Source organism: Vombatus ursinus, unplaced genomic scaffold (assembly GCF_900497805.2).
Source record: "Vombatus ursinus unplaced genomic scaffold, bare-nosed wombat genome assembly UNPS02014821.1, whole genome shotgun sequence".
NCBI lineage: Eukaryota > Metazoa > Chordata > Mammalia > Diprotodontia > Vombatidae > Vombatus > Vombatus ursinus.
In genome coordinates this window covers 13,862,489-13,887,338 of record NW_020954599.1, presented here as the reverse complement: position 1 = coordinate 13,887,338, position 24,850 = coordinate 13,862,489, and the positions used below count along the sequence as shown (strand labels likewise).

General features: G+C 36.7%; 1 protein-coding gene across 1 annotated transcript in view; it reads right to left on the bottom strand.

The window, feature by feature from the left end:
- Positions 1–24,850, bottom strand: part of LOC114024532 (cytochrome P450 2U1) — a 47,730-nt gene that overhangs the window by 4,922 nt on the left and 17,958 nt on the right. Inside the window, exons 2-3 of the mRNA XM_027837567.1 lie at positions 10,933–11,568; positions 9,509–9,670 (exon numbers count right to left, since the gene is read on the bottom strand). Coding sequence (XP_027693368.1) covers positions 9,509–9,670; positions 10,933–11,568 — 798 coding nt within the window. The remainder of the gene's footprint in view (positions 1–9,508; positions 9,671–10,932; positions 11,569–24,850) is intronic.

Genomic DNA, 24,850 nt, shown 5'->3' with positions numbered 1-24,850 from the left:
TGTGGGAAAATTGAGACACTAATGAAATGGTGGTGGAGTTGTCAACTGATCTATTTCTGGAAAACAATTTGTAGCTATAGGGCATATAAAGGCTATAAGACTGTGCCTATAAAACTGGGCTATAAAACCTTTGACCCATCAGTACCCCTATTAGGTCGGTGCCCCAAAGAGAACAAAGAAAAAGGAAAAGGACCTACATGTACAAAAATATTTATAACATCTTTTTGTGATGGCAAAGAATTTGGAAATAAAGGGAATACCCATCAATTGGAGAATGACTAAATGAGTTGTGGTATATAACTGTGATGGAACATTTTTGTGCTGTAAGCAGTGAGGAGGAGGATGATTTCAGAAAAGCCTGGGAAGACTCATATGAACTGATACAGAGTGAAGTGAGCAGAACTAGAACAACATTGTATACAGCAATATTGTAACTATGATGAACTGTGAAAGACTTACCTACTTTGATCAATACAATGATCCAAGACAATTCCAAAGTACTCATGATGAAAAATGCTATCCACCTCCAGAGAGAGCGCTGAAGAACTCTGAGTGCAAACTGAAGTAAAATTTTCTCACTTTTTAAAAATTTTTCTTGTTTTTTTTGTGAAAGGGTAAATATGGAAATATGTTTTGCATAATCTCACATGTACAATTGATATCATATTCTTGCCTTTTCAGTAGGTGGTGAAGGAGTTGGAGGGAGGGAAGAATTCAAATTTTTTAAAAGAATGCTTAAAATGCTTGAAATAAATAAATAAAGACAATGCTTAAAAATAAATGAATAATTTTTGGGAAGTGGAGAAATAAAAAAATAAATTGTGCCTCAAAGTTACTACAGCCCCTAACGTAGACTCTGGAAATGATTTATTCATCCAGTAACATTCATATATTTAAAACAACTAACATTTAGATAGCATTTTAAGGTTTGCAAAATGTTTTACAAATATCTCATTTTATCCTCACAATGACTCTAGGAGGCAAATGTTATTATTATCTCTATTTTACAGAACAGGAAACTGAGGCTGAGAGAGGTTAAGTGATTTGCCCAGGGTCACACAGCTAGTAAGTGTCTGAGGCTACATTTGAACTTAGGTCTTCTTGATTCTAGGTCCACTGACCTATCCACTGTGCTACTTAGCTAGCTGTCACTCAAACAATTTTCTAAACTAGAGAAGCTCAGTATTGGAGTGGAAAAGCCTCAAAATCACAGGATGACAGATTTAGAACTAGAAAGGACAGAGTTGTTTTAGTCCAACCCCTTCATTTTACGGATAAGGAAACCAACACCATAGAGGGTAAATGACTTACCCAAGGTCACGTGGTGGGTAAGTGGAACGGGTAATATTTGAACCGAGTTCCTTTGACTCCAGATTTAGCCTTCCTCTCATTGTGTTAGGTATTGAGGTTCCCTGTCACTGGAGCAATTAATCAGTCAATTAATCAACGGTCACTTATTAAGTGCTGAGTGTATACTGGGAATTGTGCTAAGTGCTGGTTATACGTAGAAAGGCAAAAAAAAAAAAAAAAGGGTCCTGCCCTCAAGAAGCTTTCGTTCTAATAGAGGGGACAAGATAACTTTAAAGGAGAAGATTCTAGCCATTGAGGGATCTGAGAAAAGTCTCCTGCAGAAAGTGGCATTTGATATGAATTTGAACATTTATTAGGGATGATGTAAGGGGAATTTATACACTCTGTGAAAACTTGGATAAGATGACTATTAAGGTTCCTTAGGTACTTAAGATTCAATAATAGGCTACAGCTGTGTTTCCCAGAAATTAAAATGATATATAAAGGGAGGTTTCATATTCTAACTATGAAAATGTGTTCTAAAATTGAAGCCTGAACTAGGAGTTAGCACTCATGACTAGGGTGGCTGGACTAGGTCCCCTGGTGCCAAATTTTTCCAGAAATGCAAAACTCAAGGGTCATAGATAGATAGGATCATAGATCTGGAATGAGCTAGGTGGTACAGTACATAAAAGGTTGGACTTGGAATCAGGAAATCCTGAGTTCAAATATGGCCTCAGACACTCACTAACTGCATTAGTAGGCAAATCACTGAACCTCTGTCTGCCTTGATTTCCTCCTTTGTAAATGGGGATAATAATAGTATCTGCCTCATAGGGTGATGTGAAGAAAAAATAAGACAATATTTATAAAGTACTTTGTAAATCCCAAAGTGTGATATAAATATTAGTTTTTATTATTAGTAGAGGCAGAAAGGACTTTTTATTATTATAACAATTATGTTATACGTTATTATAAATATTATTAGAGCTGGTAGGGACCTTAGAAGTCAATTAGTCCATACCCCTCATTTATTTTATTTATTCATTTTTATTTAGTTTATTTTTAATTTATGGAATAAAACAAGCATTTCCATAACATTGTGTAATAAAAAAGATCACTGCCCATGAAATTGCAAATCTATTGTGTACAATTATGTATGTATTGCGATTTCTGTTAAATATATAATAAAATTATCACGTAAATTTTTTTTCTTTTTCCTTCCCTCCCCCACTCTAGAGATGGCTTCCATTAGACACAAATATTCATGTCTGTATATGTATGAATGTATGTATGTATGTGTGTGTGTCTGTATGTATATATATGTAAAATCATATATACATATGATAATTCTAGTTAACAGTTCTTTTGATGCAGATAGATTCACATATCCTTTGTAGTTAATTTGGGTAATGTAATAGTCAAAATGACTTATTTACTCAAAGTTGTTCTTAAACCAATATTGCTGTTACTGTATACAACATTCTCTTGGTTCAGCTTATTTTACTCTTCAGTATTTCATGCAAGGCTATCCTTGTATTTCTAAGATCATCGAACTCATTCTTTCTTTTTTTTTAGATCATTATTTCTTATAGTACTCCATCACAATCATATACCACAACTTGTTCAGCCATTCTCCAAATGACAGGCATATCCACAATTTCCAGTTCTTTGCCACTACAAAGAGAGCTGCTATAAATATTTTAGAACATATAGGTTCTTTTCCTTTTTCCCTAATCATCTTTGGAAATAGACCTACTAATAGTATTACTGGGTCAAAGGGTATAGGAGTTTAATGAACTTTTGGGCATAATTCTAGATTACTCGCCAAAATGGTTTGATCATTTCACAATTCCGTCAATGATAAATTAGTTTCCCAATGTTTCCATATCCCCTCCAACATTTGTTGCTTTCCCCTTCAATCATTTTAGCCAGTCTGGAGAGGTGTAAAATGATATCTCAAGGTTGTTTTAATTTGCATTTCTCTAATCAATAATGATTTAGAACATTTTTTTCAGATGACTTTAAATTATTTTGATTTCTTCATCAGAAAACTGCCTGTTCATATCTGTTGAGCATTTGTCAATTGGAGAATGACTAGTATTCTTAAAGATATGAAAAAGTTCTTTATATATTTGAGATATGAGATCTTTATCTGAGAAACTGTCTATAAAATTGCCCCTTGCTCCCTAATTTTCTGCTTTCCTTCTGATCTTGGTTACATTTATTTGTACAAAAACTTTTTTAACTTAATGTAATCTAAATTATCCATTTTACAACTTACTCTGTTCTCGATATCTTATTTATTCATAAATTGTTCACATATCCATAAGTCTGATAAATAGTATGTTCTGTGTTCTTCAAATTTTCTTAAAATTTCTCTCTTTATATCCAGGCAATGCACTCATTTTGACCTTGTCTTGGCAAATGGTGTAAGATATTGGTCTATGCCCAATGTCTGCCATACTGCCTTCCATTTTTTCTGAGCAATTTTTTTTTTACCAAATAATGAATTCTTATCCCAAAATCTTAAGTCTTTACATTTGCCAAATACAAGGTTATTATATTTATTTGCCGCTATAAATTTTATGTCTACTATGTTCCACTGATCTATTTCTTAGCTAGTACCAGATAGTTTTGATAATTACTGCCCTATAATGTAGTCTAGTCAAGTACTGCTAAACCTCTTTACATTATTTTATTTCCTTTGATATCCTTGACTTTTTGTTCTTCCAAATGAATTTTTTTTCTAATTTTGTAAAATTTTTCTAATTCTGTAAAATAATTTTTGGTAATTTAATTGAGATGGCATTGAATATATCAATTAATTTGGGTAAAATTGTCATTTCTATTTATTGGCTCTGCCTGCTCATTAACAATTAATATTTCTCCAATTATTTAAATCTGATTTAATTTGTATAAATAGTTTTTTTATATTTCATGACTTTTATACTTCATACACCTGCTTTGGCAGGTGTACTTCCATGTATTTTATACTGTCTAGAGTTATTTTAAATGGGATATCTCTTAGTATCTCTTCTTACAGGGTTTTGTTTGTGATATATAGGAATGCTCATGATTTATGTGAATTTACTTTATATCCTGCTACTTTGCTAAAATTATTAATTGCTTCAACTAACTTTTTGGTTGAATCTTTGAGATTTTTCAAGCACATCATTATATCATTGGCAAAAAGAGATAGTTTTATTACTTCATTCCCTTTACTGATTCCTTCTATTTCTTCTTCTTTTATTGCTATTGCTATGATTTCCAATATAATATTGAATAATTTTGATGAGAGTGGGCATCCTTGTTTCACACTTGATGTTATTGGGAAGGCTTCTAGCTTATTCTCATTACAAATAATGTTTGCTGATGGTTTTAGATAAATGCTTTTTATCAATTTAAGGAAAAATATATTTATATCTATACTTTCAAGTGTTTTTAATAGAAATAAGTGTTGTAATTTATCAAAAGAATTTTCTGCATCTGTTGATATAATCCTATATATTTTAAACTTTTATTATTGATATAATCAATTATGTTAATAATTTTTCTTGTGTTAAACTATTTCTGCATTCCTGGTATAAATCCCACTTGGTCATAATGTACAATCTTTGTAATATATTCTTGTGATCTTTAAGCTAGTGTTTTTATTTAGGATTTTTGCATCCATATTCATTCATTAATGACATTGGTCTAAAATTTTTTTCTCTGTTTTTACACTTCCTAATTTAGGTATCGTATCATATTTGTTTCATAAAAGTAGTTTGGTAGGATCTATTCTTTGCCTGTTATTCCAAATAATGTATTTAATGTTGGAATTGTTGATCTTTAAATGTTTGATAAAATTCACTTGTAAATCCATCTTGTCCTAGTGTTTTTTTTCTTAGGAAGCTCATTTATGGCTTGTTCAATTTCTTTTTCTAAAATAGTTCTATTTAGATATTCTATTTCTTCTGCTAATCTAGGCAATTTATATTTTTGTGAATATTCTTCCATTTCACTTAAATTGTTAAACTTGGCATATAATTGGGCAAAATAACTCCTTATAACTGCTTTAATTGCATCTTCATTAGTGGTGTATTCACCCTTTTCATTTTTAATACTAGTGATTTAGTTTTCTTTTCTTTTTAAATAAAATAAACGAATGGTTTATCTACCTTATTGTTTTTTTCATAAAACCAAGTTTTATTTATTAATTCAATGGTTTTTTACACTCAATTTTATTAATCTCACATTTAATTTTTTGGATTTCAAATTTAATGTTTAATTGGGGATTTTTATTTTGTTTTTTTTTTCAGTTTTTTAAATTGCATGCCCAATTCATTGGTCTGTTTCTCTATTTTGTTCATGAAAACATTTAGAGATTGAAATTTTCCTCTGGTCACTGCTTTTGCTGTATCCCATGTATATTTTAATATGTTGTGCCATTATTGTCATTCTCTTCAATGAAATTATTGTTTCTACGATTTGTTCTTTAACCTACTCATTCTTTAAGATTAGGTTGTTTAGCCTCCAATTAGTTTTTTCCCCTCTTTGGCTAGGCAATGGGGTTATATGACTTGCCCAGGGTCACACAGTTAGTAAGTGTTAAATGTCTGAGGCTGGATTTGAACTCAGATCCTCCTGACTCCAGGGCCAGTGCTCTTTCCACTGTGCCATCTAGCTGCCCCTGTCCAATCAGTTTTTAATCTACATTTAATCTACATTTCTTATGAAATATAATTTTATTGCATTGTGATCTGAAAAGGATACTTCTATTTTTACTTTTCTGCTTTTAACAATAAAATTTTTATGTACTAATATGTAGTCAGTCTTTGTAAAGTTACCATGAACAACTAAGAAAAAAGTGTATTCCTTTCTATTTCTATTTAATTCTCTCCAGATATCTATCATATTTAGCTTATCTAAAATTCTATTCACTTCCTTGACTTCTTTTTTTATTTATTTTTTGGTTAGATTTATCTAGTTCTGAGAAAGGAAGATTAAAGTCACTCACTATCTACTATCTATCCACCTGTTATTCATTGAACTTTTCTTTTAAACATTTAGATACTGTAATATTTAGTGCATATAGGTTCAGTTTTGATATTGCTTCATTGTCTATGGTACCTTTTATCAAAATGTAGCTACTCTGTTTATTTCTTTTAATTAAATCTATTGTAGCCATAACTTTGTCTGAGAACATAATTGCTACCCCTGCCTTTTTTGCATCAGCTGAAGCATAACAAATTCTACTCCAGTTCTCCATTTTAACTGTATGTATCTCTCATTCTTCAATATGTAAACAACATATTTTTGGATTCTGATTTTTAATCCATTCTGCTATCCATTTCCGTTTAATGGGTGAGTTCATCCCATTCACGTTCAAAGTTATAATTACTATTTGTGAATTTCCTTCCATCTTATTTTCATCACTATCGTCCTTCTCTTTTTACCTTGTCCCTGTTATTTTCTCCCCTTATCCTCCTATTCCTTATTCTACTCACCCTTCTAAGACTCCCTCCTTTATCCTCTCCCCCACCTTCCTAAATCTTAATTTACCCACCCTTCTAAAAGTACTTCCCTCACCTTGTCCCCCAGTTCTCTCACCTCTCTAACAAGTCCAGAACGCTTCTACACCCTTCTAAATGTATATGTTGTTTCCTTTTCAACCCAGATCTGATGAGAGTAAGGTTCCAACGTTACCAGCCCTCCACTTCCACCTGCTTCCTCTGTTTCAGTTCTTCCTTTAACATCCTATTTTTATGAGATAATTGCTCCTTTTTACCTTTTTCTACACAATTTTGTTTTTTAGAATCACCCTATCATAAACAACTCAGCCCCAATCTTTCTTTCAAACTACCCTAGTAATGATGACAGTTTTAAGAATACTGATAACATTTTCACATATATAAATAACTAAACAGTTTGACCTTAATAAGTCCCTTTTCTTATGGACCTTTTATATCAAATTTTCCATTGAGTTCTGGTCTTTTTATTACAAATACCTGAAAGTCTTTCAGTTTGTCAAATGTCCATTTTTTTTCTTCATTCAGGATTATACTCAACTTTGCTGGGTAAGCCCCCAGCTCTTTTGCTCTTTGAAATACAATGTTCCAAGATCTATGGTCTTTTAGAGTAGAAGCTGCTAGGTCCTGTGAAAACCTGACTGTAGCTCCATCATATTTAAATGGCTTTTTTTTTCTTGTTGCTTGCAATATTTTCTCCCGAACCTGGGAGTTGTGAAACTTGGCTATGACATTCATGTAAGTTTTCTTCTTGGGATCTCTTTCAGGTGGTGAACAGTAGATTTTTCTCTATTTCTACTTTACTTTCTTGTTCTAGAACTTCAGGGCAATTTTCCTCAATCATTTCTTGTAATATTATATCCAGATTCTTTTTTTTATCATAACTTTCAGGTAGTCCAACAATTGTCTCTCCTCAATCTGTTCTCCAGATCAATTGTTTTTCTAATGAGATGTTTCACATTCTCTTCTAGTTTTTCTAGTTTTATTATTTCTTGGTGTCTTATAATGTCATTCAATTCCTCTTGCCCAATTCTAGTTTTCAAGGAGTTATTTTCTTCCTTTAAGATTTTAGACCTCTTTTTTTCCAATTGGTTAACTTTTTTTTCATAATTTTCTTGGATTGCTTTTATTTTTTTCCCTAATTTTTCCTCAATCTCTCTTATTTGATTTTTGAATTCCTTTTTAAGTTCTTCCAAGAACTCTTTTTAGACTTGTGACCATTTGATGTTATTCTTTGGGGTAGGAGTGACTTTTTTTTTTTAACCTCATTATCTTCCTCTGAATATGAACCCATATCTTCTTTTACACCATAGTAGCTATCTATGGTTAGGTTCTTTTTTTTCCCTACTTATTTTTACTTTTATTTTATTATATTTTTTAGCAGTTTATTATTATAATCAGGTTTTAATCCCAAATTGTAAGTAATGTTGTCCCAGGCCTCAGGTCCTCAGTATTGTTATTTTCTGAATTCTGTCCAGGGGCTCAACCTCAGAGACTCCTCTCCTTCTCTAAGCCACAGTTAGGGCCCCCAGCCATGCTGTTTCAAAAATATTCCTGTTCCCTGCTGTAGTGCACTCACCTGGTGTGTGCTCGCTCCACTTCACCCACAGCTGCAACCTGGGGTCGCATCTGGTCAGTAGAGCTAGGCCTGGTGTCCAGAAACAGGGGAGGTCCTTCAGTCTTCCCCCAGTTAGCATTAGATGAAAGTTTTGAGCTAAAAGTTTCTTAGGTGAAATTTCTTGAGATCTTATCTGCTTCTAGAAAGAGCTGAGGGTCTGCTGTTTGTTGATTCAGTGGAGTTGGCCTGAACTCCTCTACTCAGGTCAAAGCTCAGCAGCTTAGCCCCGGGTGTCCTTTAGGAGGCCTTTTCAAGTTGTCTTACAAAGACCACTGCTTTACCCCTTTATTTTTGCTGCTCCACTTCATTTTCTGGCAATGTTCTGTCTGTTTGTGGAGGAAATTTGGAGAGCCTGGAAATTTCTGACCTGCTCTGCTATCTTCCCAGATGCACTACTCCCCCTTATTTTACAGATGAAGATACCAAGACCCCGAGATGTTAAGTGACCGGGCCTTCCAACTCCAAATCCGGCACGTTTCCCCCTATACCACTAAAATCTGTAATTCCACCTTTAAAATTTCTACCTTCCACCTTCCACTTTCTAAGATTGGCAAACCTTAAAGAGCTATGTAAATGCTAGCTATTGTTGTTTCTGTTACTGTCTCCCATTGTACCCTTCATTATTGTCGTCTCCTTTTGCCTCATCTGTGCCATAGTTAGGCAGGGAACAGGAGAGACAGGAGGTAGGGCACCCTGATTGCTGACATAGCTGTGCCTGCCCAAACAGGCCTCTTTTACTATAGCTGGGCTCTGAAAGTGAGTTTTCAGAAGGCAGTAGTGTTCATGGAAATCCTCCAAACAGTTTTGGACTGATGAATCCTGGGATATCTGGAGGACTATTTAATAATGGGTGATTAAAGGTCAAAATGGGCGTATTAAACATACCTAATTGTTATGTGACATGTTATCAGTACCTTTTCTCATACAAGATACCTAATGGTTGGATCTTGAGCTAGACGAGTTAATGACTTCTGATGACACAATCACCCCCATGATTTGAACCTTCCACGGTAGAAGAGGAAATCGTCCTCAAAATAATGTTAAAAACATACCCATCAACAAACCAACCCATCATTCATGGACTTACTGGTTTTTTCTGAAGTCATGTGAGGAATGCCAAAAGGAACTACCACAGACATCCTTTGCACCTCCATGATGGTGGCTTCTGTGTAGGGCATGTGGACCTTGTCAGTGAGGGATGGAGCTCTGTCAGGACCAATGACCTTTTCAATTTCTTTGTGGACTTTTTCTGTACAAAAAAGGAAAGGAAAGATGAGAAGAGATGGAGGTGACTCAAGATGGAGAACAGTCCCATTCAATTTTATATGAAGCTAAGCAGGAAGGAAAGAAGGAAATGAGTATCTATTCAATGCCAGGTATGTGCTGGTACTATGTGCCAGGTACTATGCTAAACTCTTTGCAAATATTATCTTGTTGGATCCTCACAACAACCCTGGGAGGTAAGTGCTATTTTCATCCCAATTTTACAGTTGAGAAAAACTGAGGCAGATAGAGGCTAAGTGACTGGCTTAGGATCACACAGCTACTAAGTATTTGAGGCCAGATTTGAACTCAGGTATTCCTGACTCTAGGGTCAATTTTCTATTCTTGCTACGTAGCTGCAGAGCCCTTATCCAAACTTCAACAAACATTTATTAAGTGCCTTTTATGTACAGAGCTCTCCAATGAAATCCCTACTCTAATGCCTCATGGTGTCATGAAGATGGTTCTGGGCTGTCAAAAGCAATGCCAACAGTATAAGTCCTGGCAGATGCTGCCACACTGAAAAGACTGAATACTATCCCAGTGATGGACTGATGGAACAAACTAAATTTAGGGAGGCTCAACACCACATTGGCTACGGGATTAAAGTTTTTAGCCACAGAAACCCTTGACGGTCGTCTCCTAAGCTGTAGAAGGGCTGAGATCTGCATGGGGGAGGGGATACTTTGCAAAAATTCTTGAAGTATGTGCCAAGGTACACACTTTATGATTTTGTCAAAAATTTGGATAAAAGTATAAATGGCCTGCTGATCCAATTTGCACAGGATACAAAGCTGAATAGGAGAAAGAACACATTGGGTAAAAGTCAGGATTCAAAATTATCTTGTTAGGCTAGAACATTGAGCCAAATCTAATGTAATGAATTTTATTAGAAATTTATAAATGAGGGGCAGGTAGGTGGGGCAGTGGATAGAGCACTGGCCCTGGAGTCAGAAGGACCTGAGTTCAAATCTGGTCTCAGACCAGACACTTGACACTAGCTGTGTGACCCTGGGCAAGTCACTTAACCCCAATTGCCTCGCAAAAAAAAGAAAAAAAAACAGAATTGATCATTGAAGAAAGACTGATAAGAAATTTATAAATGTAAAGTCATACTTGGGCTCAATAGTGAGGTGACTGGCACATAGTAGGTGCCTTTACATTTCCCTACTTTTTTTTTCTGTTTTTGTTCTTTGATTCATTGCTCCTATATGAAGAACACAGATAACACAAGCAGCCATTAATTACCTTGTACCTCAGGGTTCAATGACATGTACAGAAGGCACCATAGTAAAGAGTTGGTTGTAGTATCAGTGCCCGCAATGAAGAGATCTCCAATGATATAAAATAAGTAGTCCTCATTGAAGCTACTGTTGCTATCATTCTTCATCTCCTCTTCCATATGGAGAAGGTACATATCTATGAAGTCCTGGGGATTTTCCATATCCAAGGTCTCCCGATGTTCTCTGATGATTCCTTTTAGGAAAACAGTTAAATCTTTTTCAATCTGTCTTAATTCCTTGAAGAGCCCAAAGGGGAGGTAATACAGCCAAGAGCATATGTTAATTAAAAGAATCTGGTTGTTGATGCTGATCTCGAGCCCTCTCGACATGAGGTTAAGCATCTTCTTAAAGTCACTGTTGTTATATTCAAAGCGCTGGCCAAAGCACATGGAACAGATGATGTTGGAGATGGCGTTGCTAATAACGGGGAAAGGACTGAAGGGGTTTCCTCCATGTTTCTGCATTTCCTCCTTCACATACTTAAACTCCTCGATGATCTTGGGTTCTAGGCTGAGCTTCCCCAGACCGAAATGGCGAAGGGTTGAGTGGGAGAACTTTCTTTGTTGTCTCCAGATTGGACCATAATGTGCAAACACAATGCCTGGGAAAGGAAGCAAAGAAAGAGGAGTACAATTACACGGGGCATGGCTGAACCTGATGTCCTTTGGTAGGAGGCAGGGTGAGCCAGGGGAAAACATGTTACCTCTGGTGTCAGAACTTTGAACACAGGTTCAGATTCTGTTTCTGATGCTTATTATCTCTGTGAGCTGGGACAAGCCCCTCAACCTCCCTGGGCATCAGTTTTCTCATCTGTAAAAGGAGGGGCTCCTGAACTCCTTTCCAAGTTTACCATACTATTTCTACCTCATCATTTTCTTTGTTGGAAGTTCTCGCACCTCCATAGAGCACTGAATTGTATTAAGGCCTGGGAAAGGAGGTCTAAGAGTAGAAGGCACAGCCTCTGCGCTCAGGGAATTTCTAATCTCATATACATGTAGGACTTGGCCCTCTTAGCTATGATTTAATGGCTAATTTTACCTAGTTTAGAAATGTTTTGAGACTACACACACCCATTGGATTGATTTAACCCCTTATAGCTTGGAGTAATTAGAAAGAGAGCTGGACATGGGAGTCGGGAGAGTAGGGTTTGAATCCCAGCTTTGTGACTAAGGACAAGTGATTTCAACTTTCTGAGCCTCAGGTCCCTCATCTGTATAGTGCAGGTAATATTTGCCTTGCCATCCTCACAGGATTGCTGTGAGAAAAGGATTTTAGACAGAGCTGGATAAATGTGATTTATCTTCCAGGGTCTTAGTGACATCTGGGATATAATTCCAATTTTTTTAGGTCAACATCAGATTGGACTACCAAGCTTTCCCACCAAAAGCAGACTGTTGGACTCATTAGTCAGCTGGTCTGACCTAGCATGGCGGCTCTTCTATCCCCAGGTTGTAGTTACTCAGTACCAAGCCTTTCAGTTATGTTTTCATCACCATATCAGTTTTTGTACTTGGCCTGATGCTCGGGATACAATGCTAGGGGCTTATGGTGTTCCCTCACTCCGTTTTTCCTCCTTCTGACACTTTCCTGCAGTACCAAGGTTTGCATTTGGCTACTTGTCATACCCCGGCTGTTCTGTTTAGTTCATAAATTCAATTCTTTTCCAGCTCTAAATTCTTTGACTCAGTACAATTCTTTCCACTGGATTCAAATCTTGGCTCTGCTACTTATGAACCCTGTGACCTTAGACAAGTCATTTAACATCGAAAATGATGAGGGTTAGAGCAGATGACCTCTTAGGTCCCTTCAAGCTCAAATCTAAGACCTCTTTTCATCTTGCACACCTTGAGACAGCTAGAAGCAGAACCAGGAGAACGTTGTACACAGTAACAGCCACATTGTGCAATGACTAATATTGATAGACTTAACCCTTCTCAGCAATACAAGGATCCAAAGGTCTCATGATGAAAAATGCTATCCACATCCAAAGAAAGAGCTATGGAGTTTGAATGCAGATCAAAGCATACTATTTGTAATTTTTTTCTTCTGTTTTGTTTTGTTTCCTCTTTCTGGTGGTTCCTCCTATTGGTTCTAATTCTGCCCTACATCACTGATGTTAAAATATGTTTAATAGGAATATATATCTATAACCTATATCAGATTGCACACCATCTTGGGGAGGGAGGTGGGGAAGGAGTGGTTAAAACTCAAAAGTTTATGGAAGTGATTGTTGATAATTCAAAATAAATTAATTAAAGGGGGCAGCTAGGTGGCCCAGTGGATAGAGCACTGGCCCTGGAGTCAGGAGGACCTGAGTTCAAAACTGGTCTCAGATACTTAACACTTACTAGCTGTGTGACCTTGGGCAAGTCACTTAGCCCCGATCACCTCACCAAAAAAGAAAAAAAATAAATTAATTAAAAATTAAAAATATATATTTAAGGCTAGCTAGAGGGACAGGAATCCTCACTTTCAGCTGTGGCCATTATGTGAACTCTGAACCAGAGGTAATCTTAGGGTGTCTAGTATGATATAGAAAGTATTTGCAAAGATGGATACTTATCAAACAATGTTACATGGATGTATTAATGAGTAAATTATAGTCATGATGACTCATTTTTATTCTCACCTGACTTGTGTTTAGTGAAACCAGTTCAGTTAAATTTCTGAGGTTAGAACTGGAGTCAGAGAACAAATCCAAAGGATCTCAGCCTTAGCTCCCATACAACACCTTACTTCAATGCATCAAGGAGCTGGGATTTCATTGAGGTGGATTATCTGTCTACTGATGTAGACCAAATCCTCTCCATGCTTGTAGATGGTTGAATGAGTTATTATGGCAAAAAATAAAGAAACTTTTAAAATTAAAAAAAAAAGACAGCTAGAGGGAGTGCCTTTATTCTTACTTATCTTGTGTCTCAATGTTTTTATTCTCATCTCTACAAACTTACCATGTTGATCCTTTAGTTACTGATATTTCTGCTCCAATTTCTTTACCCATGGTTTTATTTTTTTCCATCCTTGTTATTGACCTTTAAAACATGTCTCTTTACTTTCTGAACTCTTGAAAGGAGAAACAATGCTTCTTCTCTCCCCCTTGACATTTGCGATTTTAATTTCATAGGAAACCAGAATGTTGTTATACTTCCAAAGAGGTCAGGGGAAAAGGGAGTTTAAATCCTGCAGCAGACTCCAGCTACGTATGATCCTACTCATCTAAACCTCAGTTTCCTCATCTATATAAGAAAGGGGCTTTTAAGGTCCCTTCCACTCTATGTCTTATGCTTAACAGAGGAGCGAACTGAAGCCCTAAGAAGTGATATCTTTCTCTTCTAAATTGAATTCATTAATCCTTTATCTTCCAGCTTTGATAAATCAATTTCAGCCATTCCCACTGCACCGTATATGTCATGCCCTTTCTTCTTTCTTCCACAATATATGTATATGTTCACAAATAGGATCCTTTTACAGTATAGTTCCCAACCTAATCATATAACTTTCAACCTAGATCTCATAGATAAGACATGTCATTTATATGTAATGATAGATATAATAGCCAATTAACTTGCATAAGCAGCTTACACCAGCACATCTTCAGATTGGACTCACATCAGACACCTCCCCCCTTCATGTGTATTTTGAGTCTCTATGGTAAGTGTTAAGCCAAAGTCCTACTTGGTAGATTCTCTTTTTCCTACTTGCCTGTGTGAAGAGCTCCATCCTCACTCAGGCCCTTGGCAAACCCATTTTCTTCTCTATATTTCAGTTTTCTTTCTTGTCCTCAAAATCAGATCCAGCTTTTCTTCTTCAGTGCTCTGCATTTTTTCTGCTGTTCGTGGCCCAATATTTATGTGATTACATCGAACATTTCAGGGTTTCTTTACAAAGCCTTTTTTTCTGGTTTGGTTACTTTCATAAGTTCAACATTCATGCTAGCTAAGGAGTCCCAGCTAGGTGGTATAGTGAATAGAGTGCTGATCTGGGAGTCAGAACGACCTCAAAGTATCTGAGTGCAAATTCTCCCTCAGATATTTAGCTGTGTGACCTTGAACTAATCACTTAACCTCAGTTTCCCATTCAGTAAAATTTGGATAAGAGTAGCATCGACCTTGCAGGGTTGCTGGGAGATAACCCATGTAAATAATCAAATCTAGATACTAATCAAGTGAGATAATGCATGTCAAGTACTTTGCAAACCTGAAAGTGCTCTATAATGTTAGCTATTATTCTTCAGGAATTTAACTTCCTTTGATATGAACTAGGCTTGTCATTTTCATTTTTTTTTCTGCTCCTTCCTTCTCCTCAAACAAGTAAATGCCCTTCTGAGAGTTCCTCCACTCTGTCCCTTTCTTTTATGTGGACTTTAGATAAAACTCTTTCAAAATAGTCTGTCTCCTTTCCTTGGCTTTCTTATCACAATATTTTTTTTCTCCCTATCTGACTATCTAAATAAGAGGCAACATGGTACAGCAGAGGGCAAAGATCAAAGGTCTGAGATTCAGGGCGGATTTGAATCGAATTACGTTATGATCACAGGTAGTCAAACCTTCTCAGTGTCCTTATCTATAAAATGAAGATTATGTCGTGGATAGAGCACCAGCCTTGAAGTCAGGAGGACCTGAGTTTCAAATCCGGCCTCAGACCAAATACTTGACACTTACTAGCTGTGTGACCCTGGGCAAGTCACTTAACTGTGATTACCTAAAAAAAAAAATCTAAAATGGAGATTACTTCTGTATCTTTCAAGGTGCTTATAAGGACCAAATGAGCTAACACACCTTAGAGTATTGTATAAAAACCAATTATCTGTGTTTCTTCCATCTCCCTCCCACTCCCTACCCCACCTCTCCTCCCAGTTTCTTCCTTCTCCCATACCTCTTCTTACTGCCTTCTCTTAAGACAGGGCCCTGCCTTCACTTGGGCAGATGTGGCTTTTTCCTCTTCATTCTGGAGCCTAACAGCTAACTCAACTCTGGGTATGCCCTCAGCTTGCCTGTGTAGTCAGTTTTTCATTACACAAGTCCCATATTATTCCCGGTCTACAGGAAGCATTCCTATGTCCTCCTCTTCCACAATTAAATCTGTCTTCTAACCATGCATGTAACAAATAATTTCATGACCTATATGCTGATAGCCTAAGTCTGGCCTTTTCCATATTTCCGCACCTAAATAGTGCAGACATTTACTGAACTCATTTCTGCAAGGCCTAGTGTTAGGTCACATGGAATGAAAAGATAAATTCTCAGTCAAGGAGTTTACAAGCTGGTACAAGGAATGCCAAGTACATAAGTAACTATAATACAAAGCAGAATGTATTGTATCAAAAGAGCCCAGAGCCCAAGGGCCCCATATTCCTATTTCCATTGGAGGAATTTTGACAACTTTCTGGGGACTTCTTGCTTCTCAAAGCTGATGAGTCAATTCAAGATGCTATAAAAAAGAGGTGGTTATTTTCTTGTCCTGTTTTCTATCCCTTAGTGACTCAAGTTTAAATGTGAGGCTGAGGAAGCTGACATGTGGAGCATGATACTGGATACTGGTCTCTCTCTCTGGGGGACTGTAAGAGAAGGGCCCTGGTTCTATCCCTTTCCCACTCTTGAGAGAAAGGGTCAAAATCTGACTATATATAGTACAAAATTTCATTAGACCAGGAGTCACCTGCCTGCAAAACTCCCTAATGAGTCCAAACCAGATGAAAATGTAATTGGGAAATGTTTAACAAAATGAATAAAAATACATCATAGATAATATTAATCTATGGTTTTCTAAGTTAATATGTTGCCTTGGACTCATGATGGAAATTGCTATCCACATCCAAAAAAAGGACTATGGAGTCTGAATACAGATAGAAGCATACCATTTGCTCTCTCTTTTTTTGCTTGTTTCTTTCTTCTTTCTTGTGGTTCCTCCCATTGGTTCTAATTCTTCTTTACAACATGACTAATGTGAAGATATGTTTAATATGAATGTGTATGTAGAGCCTATATCAGATTCTACACTGTCCTGGGGAGGGGAGAAAATTTAGAACTAAAAATCTTATGGAAGTGAATGTTGAAAAGTAAAAATTAATACATTAATTAATTTAATTAAAATAAATATATCTTTATCAAGTAATAAACTATGTTGCTTTGGGTGTAGGACAAGAGTACTAGGCTTGCAGTTAGACAACCTGATTTTGATTCCCTTGATACTGACTATAGCAAGTCACAATCTCTCAGACTTCAGTGTCGTGATCTATGATCCTATGACTGTGGCAATTGGTGAACCTCAATTTACTTTTAGGCTAGAAGCTTTGTTTAGAACAAGGTTCCTTAACCTGGGGTCCATAGATAGATTTCCAGGGGTCCATGGATTTGGATGGAAAAGAAGTTTCCATGTGATTTTAATTAACTGTTGTATTTAAAGGAATCCATAGGCTTCATCAAATTGCTAAAGGAGTCCATGAAAGAACTTTCAGGAAGAAATATGATGAATATGACTTCTTTTAGTAAGAAGTTGGAGGCTACTCAATAAGCAATACTAGCCCAGCCAGCAACCCTGGCTAGATATTAAATTTAGGAACATAAATTTTTATTCTGTATACTCATTTTATATGCTTTTAGGAAGCATTTTTTCTTCCCTTTCTCCTTAATTTTTAATAAAAGTTGCTCTGGAAAAATTCAACATTGTATCAGTTGAACTAAAAAGAGAAAAAAAAAAAGATCTCTCCTCTTCACCCAAGTCAAGGATAACTAGGAGAATCTGTGTCCCCAGGGGCTAGATCTGAAGCTGGCAGTGAGATCTACAAAGCTCAAGAGGTTAGGGAGAGTCAATAGATTGGGTAGATGGGTTGATTCCATTGTGTTCATCAGACTTAAATCTCTTACAAAGTTTCAAACTGTTTTCAACAAGAATTGAACCAATTTACAGCTCCACCAACAGTGTAAATATGCCTGTTTTTCCACAGCACCGCCAATGTTGGCTATCTCCATTTATTTTTTTAAAATTATCTTTTCCCATGTAATGGGTGTGAGGTTGAAATCTCATTGTTTTCATTTATATTTCTTTAATTTAGGTGTACGGGGTATTCAGGAAGGACTAGCACCTCTGATGTGAGGGTTTGCAGCCTTTTCAGGGCTGGTCATCTACCTTTGGTGAATCCATCTTCACCCAACTCTAACCTGTGGCCCCAAGAAGCTGTAGCATATGCGATGCCCACACCCTGGTAAAATCATCTTGGCAGACAGGCTAAACCAAGTTGAGGGTAACTTACAGGCCTCAAACCCATTAGTGAGTTCGGAGAATGTCTACTCCAAGCATGTGAAGACTTCTCCCAGCAGACTAGGCAGATGAGAACAATTTGTTCCAAAGACCATGAAGGTGTTTGGAACAGGTACTTTGGCGTGCTTAGAGACTGTTCAGGCATCAAGGATGCTAAGGTCATCCACTGCATCCTGGACCCTTACCAGTCGTCCTGACTTGTCCTGACAGCCTTGCCGCTGGACTTTGATGACTCTGGAAGAGAGAGTGAGGACGATGACTTTTTGCAGCTCTGCCTCACTTAAATTCAATTAATTCACAAGTCAAGATATCACCCCTTGATGTCATTGGTCCTCTCTGAAAACAAAACACGAACAACAACAACAACAGCATTTCTTTAATTTGTAGTTAACTATCAAATTAGATAATATTTGTAATAAGTTAATATTTTAAAATAATTTTTGTAAACAAAACAAAACTCCTTAGCACACTGCACCTGGCCCATAGTAGGCAACATATAAATGCTCATTCCCCTCCTTTTCCCAATCAATTACTTGGAGTATTTTTTTGTATGACTATTGGCAGTATGCATTTCTTTTCAAAACAATGTGTTTATACCTTTGGATCACTCATCTACTCAAAAATGGCAGTTTTATCAGCTATATCTGGTACAAATATCTCCCTCCCTCAATCTCTACCCCCATTTTAAATGCACTGATTTTAGACCTTTTCAATTTTATGTAAGCAAACCTCTCTGCTTTGTCTTTGGGGAGCCACTCTATCTTTTGTTTTCTTACAATATTTCTCCCTAGTCACATTTGGGACAATGACCTCTTTCTAGTCTCTAATAATATTTTTTCATGATGTGATCTTCTATATTTAGGTCGCATATGGATTTAGAAATTATTGTGAAATATGGTATAAGATATTAGTCTAAATCTAATTTGTGCCAAACTGCTTTCTAGATTTCTCAGGAACTCTTAATTAACTCAGGAATCCTTCCCTCAGTAACTTATGTTCTGGGATTTCTCAAACACTGGGCAATTGTACTAGACTACTTCTATGGCTTATTTATTCAATCTGTTTCACTAATTTAACTAGTGGAGTTAGTTAATTTAATGTGAAATTAATTGATTTATATTTTTAACAGTACCACATAATTTTGACAATTACTGCTTTATATAGTTTGAAGTTTAGTAATATTATGTTCCCTTTACTCTCTTTTTCATTATGGAGATTCTAGACCTTTTTCCCCCCCTCCATTTGAATGTAGTTATTGTTTTTCTTCTAGTTTTATAAATTATACCCTTGGTAGTTTGGTATAGCACCAAATCTGCATATAAATTTAGGTAACAGCATCATTCTTATTATACTGGCATAGCCCAATTCTAAGCAATGAATGAATCCCCCTCCAAATATTTATCTTTCTTTAATTCTATGATGAGAGAAAGAATGTTGTAGCTCCTAAGGTGCCAATGTGGCACACGACTCTCCCACAGTTGAAGTGGACTAAAATGTCACTGGGAAATGTTTTATAAAATAAATAAAAATATAATACAACCAAATAATATTAATGTGTGGTTTTCTAAGTCAAAATATGACCCAAAGAGATCTTTATGCATGGTTTAATGATCCCACTTCTATTTGTGTTCATACCACTGGGGCAGTGGAATGAGGTCTGGATTTAAGTCCTGCCACAGGCGTATTGGCTTTGTGACTGAGTGAATCACTTATCCTTTCAGTGTTCTACACAACTTTTTAAGCCCAAAAGATGCAGAGAAAGTGGTGGACTGCATTGATAAAGGGGCTGTCCTCATCTGGAAGTTCCCTATACCAACTAAATCATAGCCTCTATCGCTATTTTTACAGAGTATTTGTAAGTATATCTATATTGGTTTGAATGTGTCTCATATGTTAATTCCCAGATACTTAATGCATTTTATAGTTGTTTTGAATGGAATTTCTCTCATGATAGTTACTTCCTGGTTTTTGTTAGTACTGAATAGATATGTTGATTATTTTTTATCATGATTTTCCTAACGATCCTGTGGGGTAGGCAGAATTGTATCATCCCCATCTTACAGATGAGGGAACAGAGGATGACAGAAATTAAATGCCAAGTAACTCAAGGCTGTCAGAATTTTTCAGCAGTAGAATCATAACCCGAACCCAAGTTTTCTGATTCCTAATCCCATGTTATTGTTATTGTATCACTCTGCCTAATGAACTAGGGGGAGAAAAGAGGAAGAGGAGAAGGAGGAGGAGAAGAAGAAAACAAATGTGAAATATTCTAACCTACCACGAATAGTCTCTTTCTAAGAACAGAGGCTGCGAATGAAAGAACAACTTTCAGCACGATTCTTGCATGAGACAGGAAGAAATAGAGGAGGTCCCAAGAGGGAAATGAAACGCAGAAGTTTTCAGAAAAAAGATTAGACGTACAAGATTGAAATTGCACATTTTGATACAGATCTTGGATGAATACCAGATGACTTATAATAGGGAAGTGTGTGTTAAGTGGAGAATCCTGGTTGAAATCTCAGTGTTTCAGTTCACCTGCTTAGTACTCTGAAGATGGTCTGCATTTTAAAATATTAACAAATTAAACTATGAAACTATTAAACAAATTAAAATATTAATAAAAACAATGTTTTGTTAATTTAACTAGTTTTTAGAATCAAACAACCATTTATTAAGCAACTGCTGTTGCTTAATGCAGACAGTGTGGGATATCAGCGGCTATAAGGACAGAAGGTTTTCCCTTAAGAACCGATCCAAAGGGACTTCACAAGGTATCAAGAGAACCTAGCAGGTACAACAGAACAAGGTCGTCCGGGGCCAAAGAAGATAAATATAATTGAATTTTGTGAAAAAAAAAAAAAAGAGTAGGTGTCTCTCTCAGTAACCAATCTGGATAAGAACTATGTTATTCTATTAGTAAATAATAGTATCTAATAGTGAAGATCTAAGATTCTAAAACAGAACAGGCCAAGTAAGGACTTGGGGGCATGTATGAATAACATGGACAGCTAGGTGGCACATAGAGCATTGGGCTTGGAATCAGGAAGATTCATATCATGAGGTCAAATCTGGCTTCAGACATTTACTAGTTGCATGATCCTTTTAACCCCGTTTCCCTCAGTTTCCTCATCTGCAAAATGAGCTGGAGAAGGAAATGGCAAACCACCCTAGTATCTTTGCCAAGAAAACCCCAAATGGAGTCAGAAAGAATTAGATGTGACTGAAATGATTTAACAACAACAAATGAATAGCATATGATAAGTTCCAGCAAACAATCAAAAGGAACTTAAAATATTAGTCCAAACATGTAAAGAGATATCATCTAGGTGCCAATAAGCAGGTTTTCTCTTAAGATTTTCTTTTCTCTTTTTCCTTTCTCTTAGGTTTAAATTGTAGCAAAAAGTGTTTAGGTTAGGAAAATAGAAATTCCTGACTATAGTAGTCCTTTTCATTAATTTAAAACAGATAATGCTACTTACTTACCCCTAATAAAGGATGGCTACATGTTACTTCCATCAATAGTGATGGTTTTCAGTTATCCATCTACATCCTTTTGCTCTAATTAAGCCAACAAGGATTTATTAAACATCTACAATGTGCCAGGCACCGTACTAAGCATTGGGGAAACAAAGAAAGGTCCAAAACGTACTCTGCTCTCAAGGAAATCACAGTCTCATGAAATAACATGCAAACAACTAAGTAAAAAAAAAACTATATAGGATAAATATGTTATCAACAGAAGAGAGCCACGAGCATCAAGAAAGGGCCAGAAAAGGCTTCTTGAAGAGGATGCAACTTTAGATGAAATGTCAAGGAAACCGAGGAAGCCAGGAGGTCGAGATAAGTTTCAGACATGAAGTTTACTCAGTGAAAATGCATGGAATCAGGATATGAATGAAGTATCGTGTGTGAAAAATAGCAAGGAGGCCAGTGTCACTAGATCATTGAGCATGTGGGAAGGAGAAAGGTATAAGAAGACTTGAAAAGTCAGAAGCAAATAGGTTTTGAAGGGCTTTGAATGCTAAAACAGAATGATTTATATTTGCTCCTGAAGATAATTGGCAGCCACTGGAGTATATTGAATTGAAGGATGAGATAGTGAGACTTGTGCTTTAGAAAGGCCCTTCTAGACCTAATGGACTAGGATAGGGAGAGACTTGAGGCAGGAAAGGCTATACAGTAGTCCAAGCATGAAGTGATGAGGGCCTACACCAAGGTGGTTACAGTATCAGAAAAGAAAAGGGAATGTATATGTTGCAAATGTTCTATATAAGGGGCTAGAGACAATGTCAAGTATGACACCTAGGTTGGGAACCTGGGTGAATAGGAAGATGGTGGCATCTTTGACAGTAATGTGAGGGTCTGAGGAGAAAGATAATAAGCTCAGTTTTGAATATTTGAGTTAAAGATTCCAAAAGGACATCCAGTTTGAGATATCCAGTAGGCAGTTGGATATTCAAGACTGGGAGTCAGGAAAGAAGTGAGGACTAGACAAATAGATCTAGGAGTCACTTGCACAGATACTGAATCCATGAGAGATGATGAGATTGCCAAATGAAGTGGTATAGAAGAGGATGGAGCCCTGGGAGACACTCATTGTTAGTGGACATGACCTGGAAGAAAATACAGCAAAGGGGACTGAAAAGGATTAATCAGACATGTAGAAGTAGAACCAGGAGAGAGGAGTGTCACCAAAACCTAGAGAGAAGAAAGTATTCAAGGAAAAGATGGTGATCAATAGCATCCAAAGCTTCAGAGAGGTCAAGAAAAATGAAGATTTGGAAAAAAGGTTAGATTTGGTGATTTAGAGATCACTGGTAACTTTGGAGAGTGCAGATTCAATTAAATATGATGTTGGAAGCCAGACTTCACAGAATTAGGAAGAAAGTGACTGAGGATAAGAGAGGAAATAATGAGGGAAGGCATCTGAGTGATGTAAAATGAGAAATATGGGTGAGGGAGAAGTTCTCAGCAAATGGCCTCAATTTTTTTTAAGTGAAATGTGAGGTGAGGTTTTCAGCTGACAGGATGGAGGAAGGGGGAGCCATTAGAGGTTTGAGGAGAGATGAAAATATTTAGAAAAGCATGTTTGGTGAGCAGGGTAGTGAATCAATCAAGGAGGTATAAAAGGATTGCCTTGCTGCAGTGAGGACCCAGTTGACACTATGTAACATAAATATGAGCAATTCTTTGTGACCAAGGACAGTAAATGGCCAGTGAGGGGAAGTGGGGTAGAGTTACACTGTGTAACTAAGAGAAAGAGTGAAGTTAGCTAGTCCTTTTAAAGATGGGTCCTATCTAAGCTCTAAGTAAATGAGTTAACTAGCCTCAGACTATAGTAATACCTCTAATGAAGGGATACGATACAGTAACACTTACTATTCTCAGAAGTATTCTTACCAGATGGAAAAACTATATGGAGATATGGTCCATGAAATCAGAAAAGAGGGCTGGATACAACTATAGATATATCTTATGAATGCTATTATTTTATATTAAATATTTTTAAAAAGTAAATACTACCTGAGCTAATGCTGCATGTGCAACTGAATTTGGACTTTAATGCTCAACTTTCTGAATGCCTGCTTTTATTTCCCCACTTTCACTTATGTGACCATTCACCTACTTCTTTTGCAGTCCCAAGCCTATAATGACTTGTCTATACAATTCTTCACTGGCAGTAGGTTGCAGCCTGACCATGCCTACCATATGCTTCTCCTCAACCCTTTGGGTGACTCATAATTTTAATTCTTCAGAGACCATGGTTTTTCCAGGGCTCATAATCTTGCAGTACCAACCAGAAAAAAATACTGATATTAAAAAGATCAGTCCTTTGTTTCTAGAAGAAATTAGGGGTCATGAAAAGCAGTGCTTAATTTGCCAAAGACATTCTCCTCATCCTGCTCAATTCTGGACCAGCTCATTTCTTTTGAAAACTATTTTTCCACTGAAGAAGACAAAATAATACAAAGTGTAGATCTGCTCATCCACCTATCAGCAGCTAGATGGTTCAGTGAAGGAAGCACTGGACCTGGAGTCAGGAAGAGGCCTGAATTCAAATCACCCTCAGAAACTTAATAGTTTTATGATTCCACATTTGTAAAATGGGGATCATAACAACACCTACCTCACAGGGTTGTTGTGGTGATAAAATGAAATGACATTTGCAAAGTGTTTTGCAAACCTTAAAAATATTACAGAAATGCTGCTTATTATTTTGGCAGGGACCATAAGATCACACATTTAGACCTAAAAGGGAGCTTAGTAGTCATCTAGTCAAAGGATGATAGATCTGAAGGTGGAAGGGACCTCAGAGGTCTCATTCAACCCCCTTGTTTTACAGATGAAGAAACTGAGGCCAAGGAAAGTTAAGTGACCTCTCTGAGGTCCCTCAAGTAGTCAGCATCAGAGGCAGAACTTACAGTCCTCTGACTCCAGAATTGGTTCTCTTTCTGTATGACTCCTCTTCTGTCTTGATACTTCTTTGTCTGGACTTCCTTCCTAGAGGGATCCTCTCTCTCTCCCTCTCTCTCCCTCCCTCTCTCTCTCTCTCTCTCTCTCTCCCTCTCTCTCTCCCTCTTTCTCTCTCTCTCTCTCTCTCCCTCTTTCTCTCTCTCTCCCTC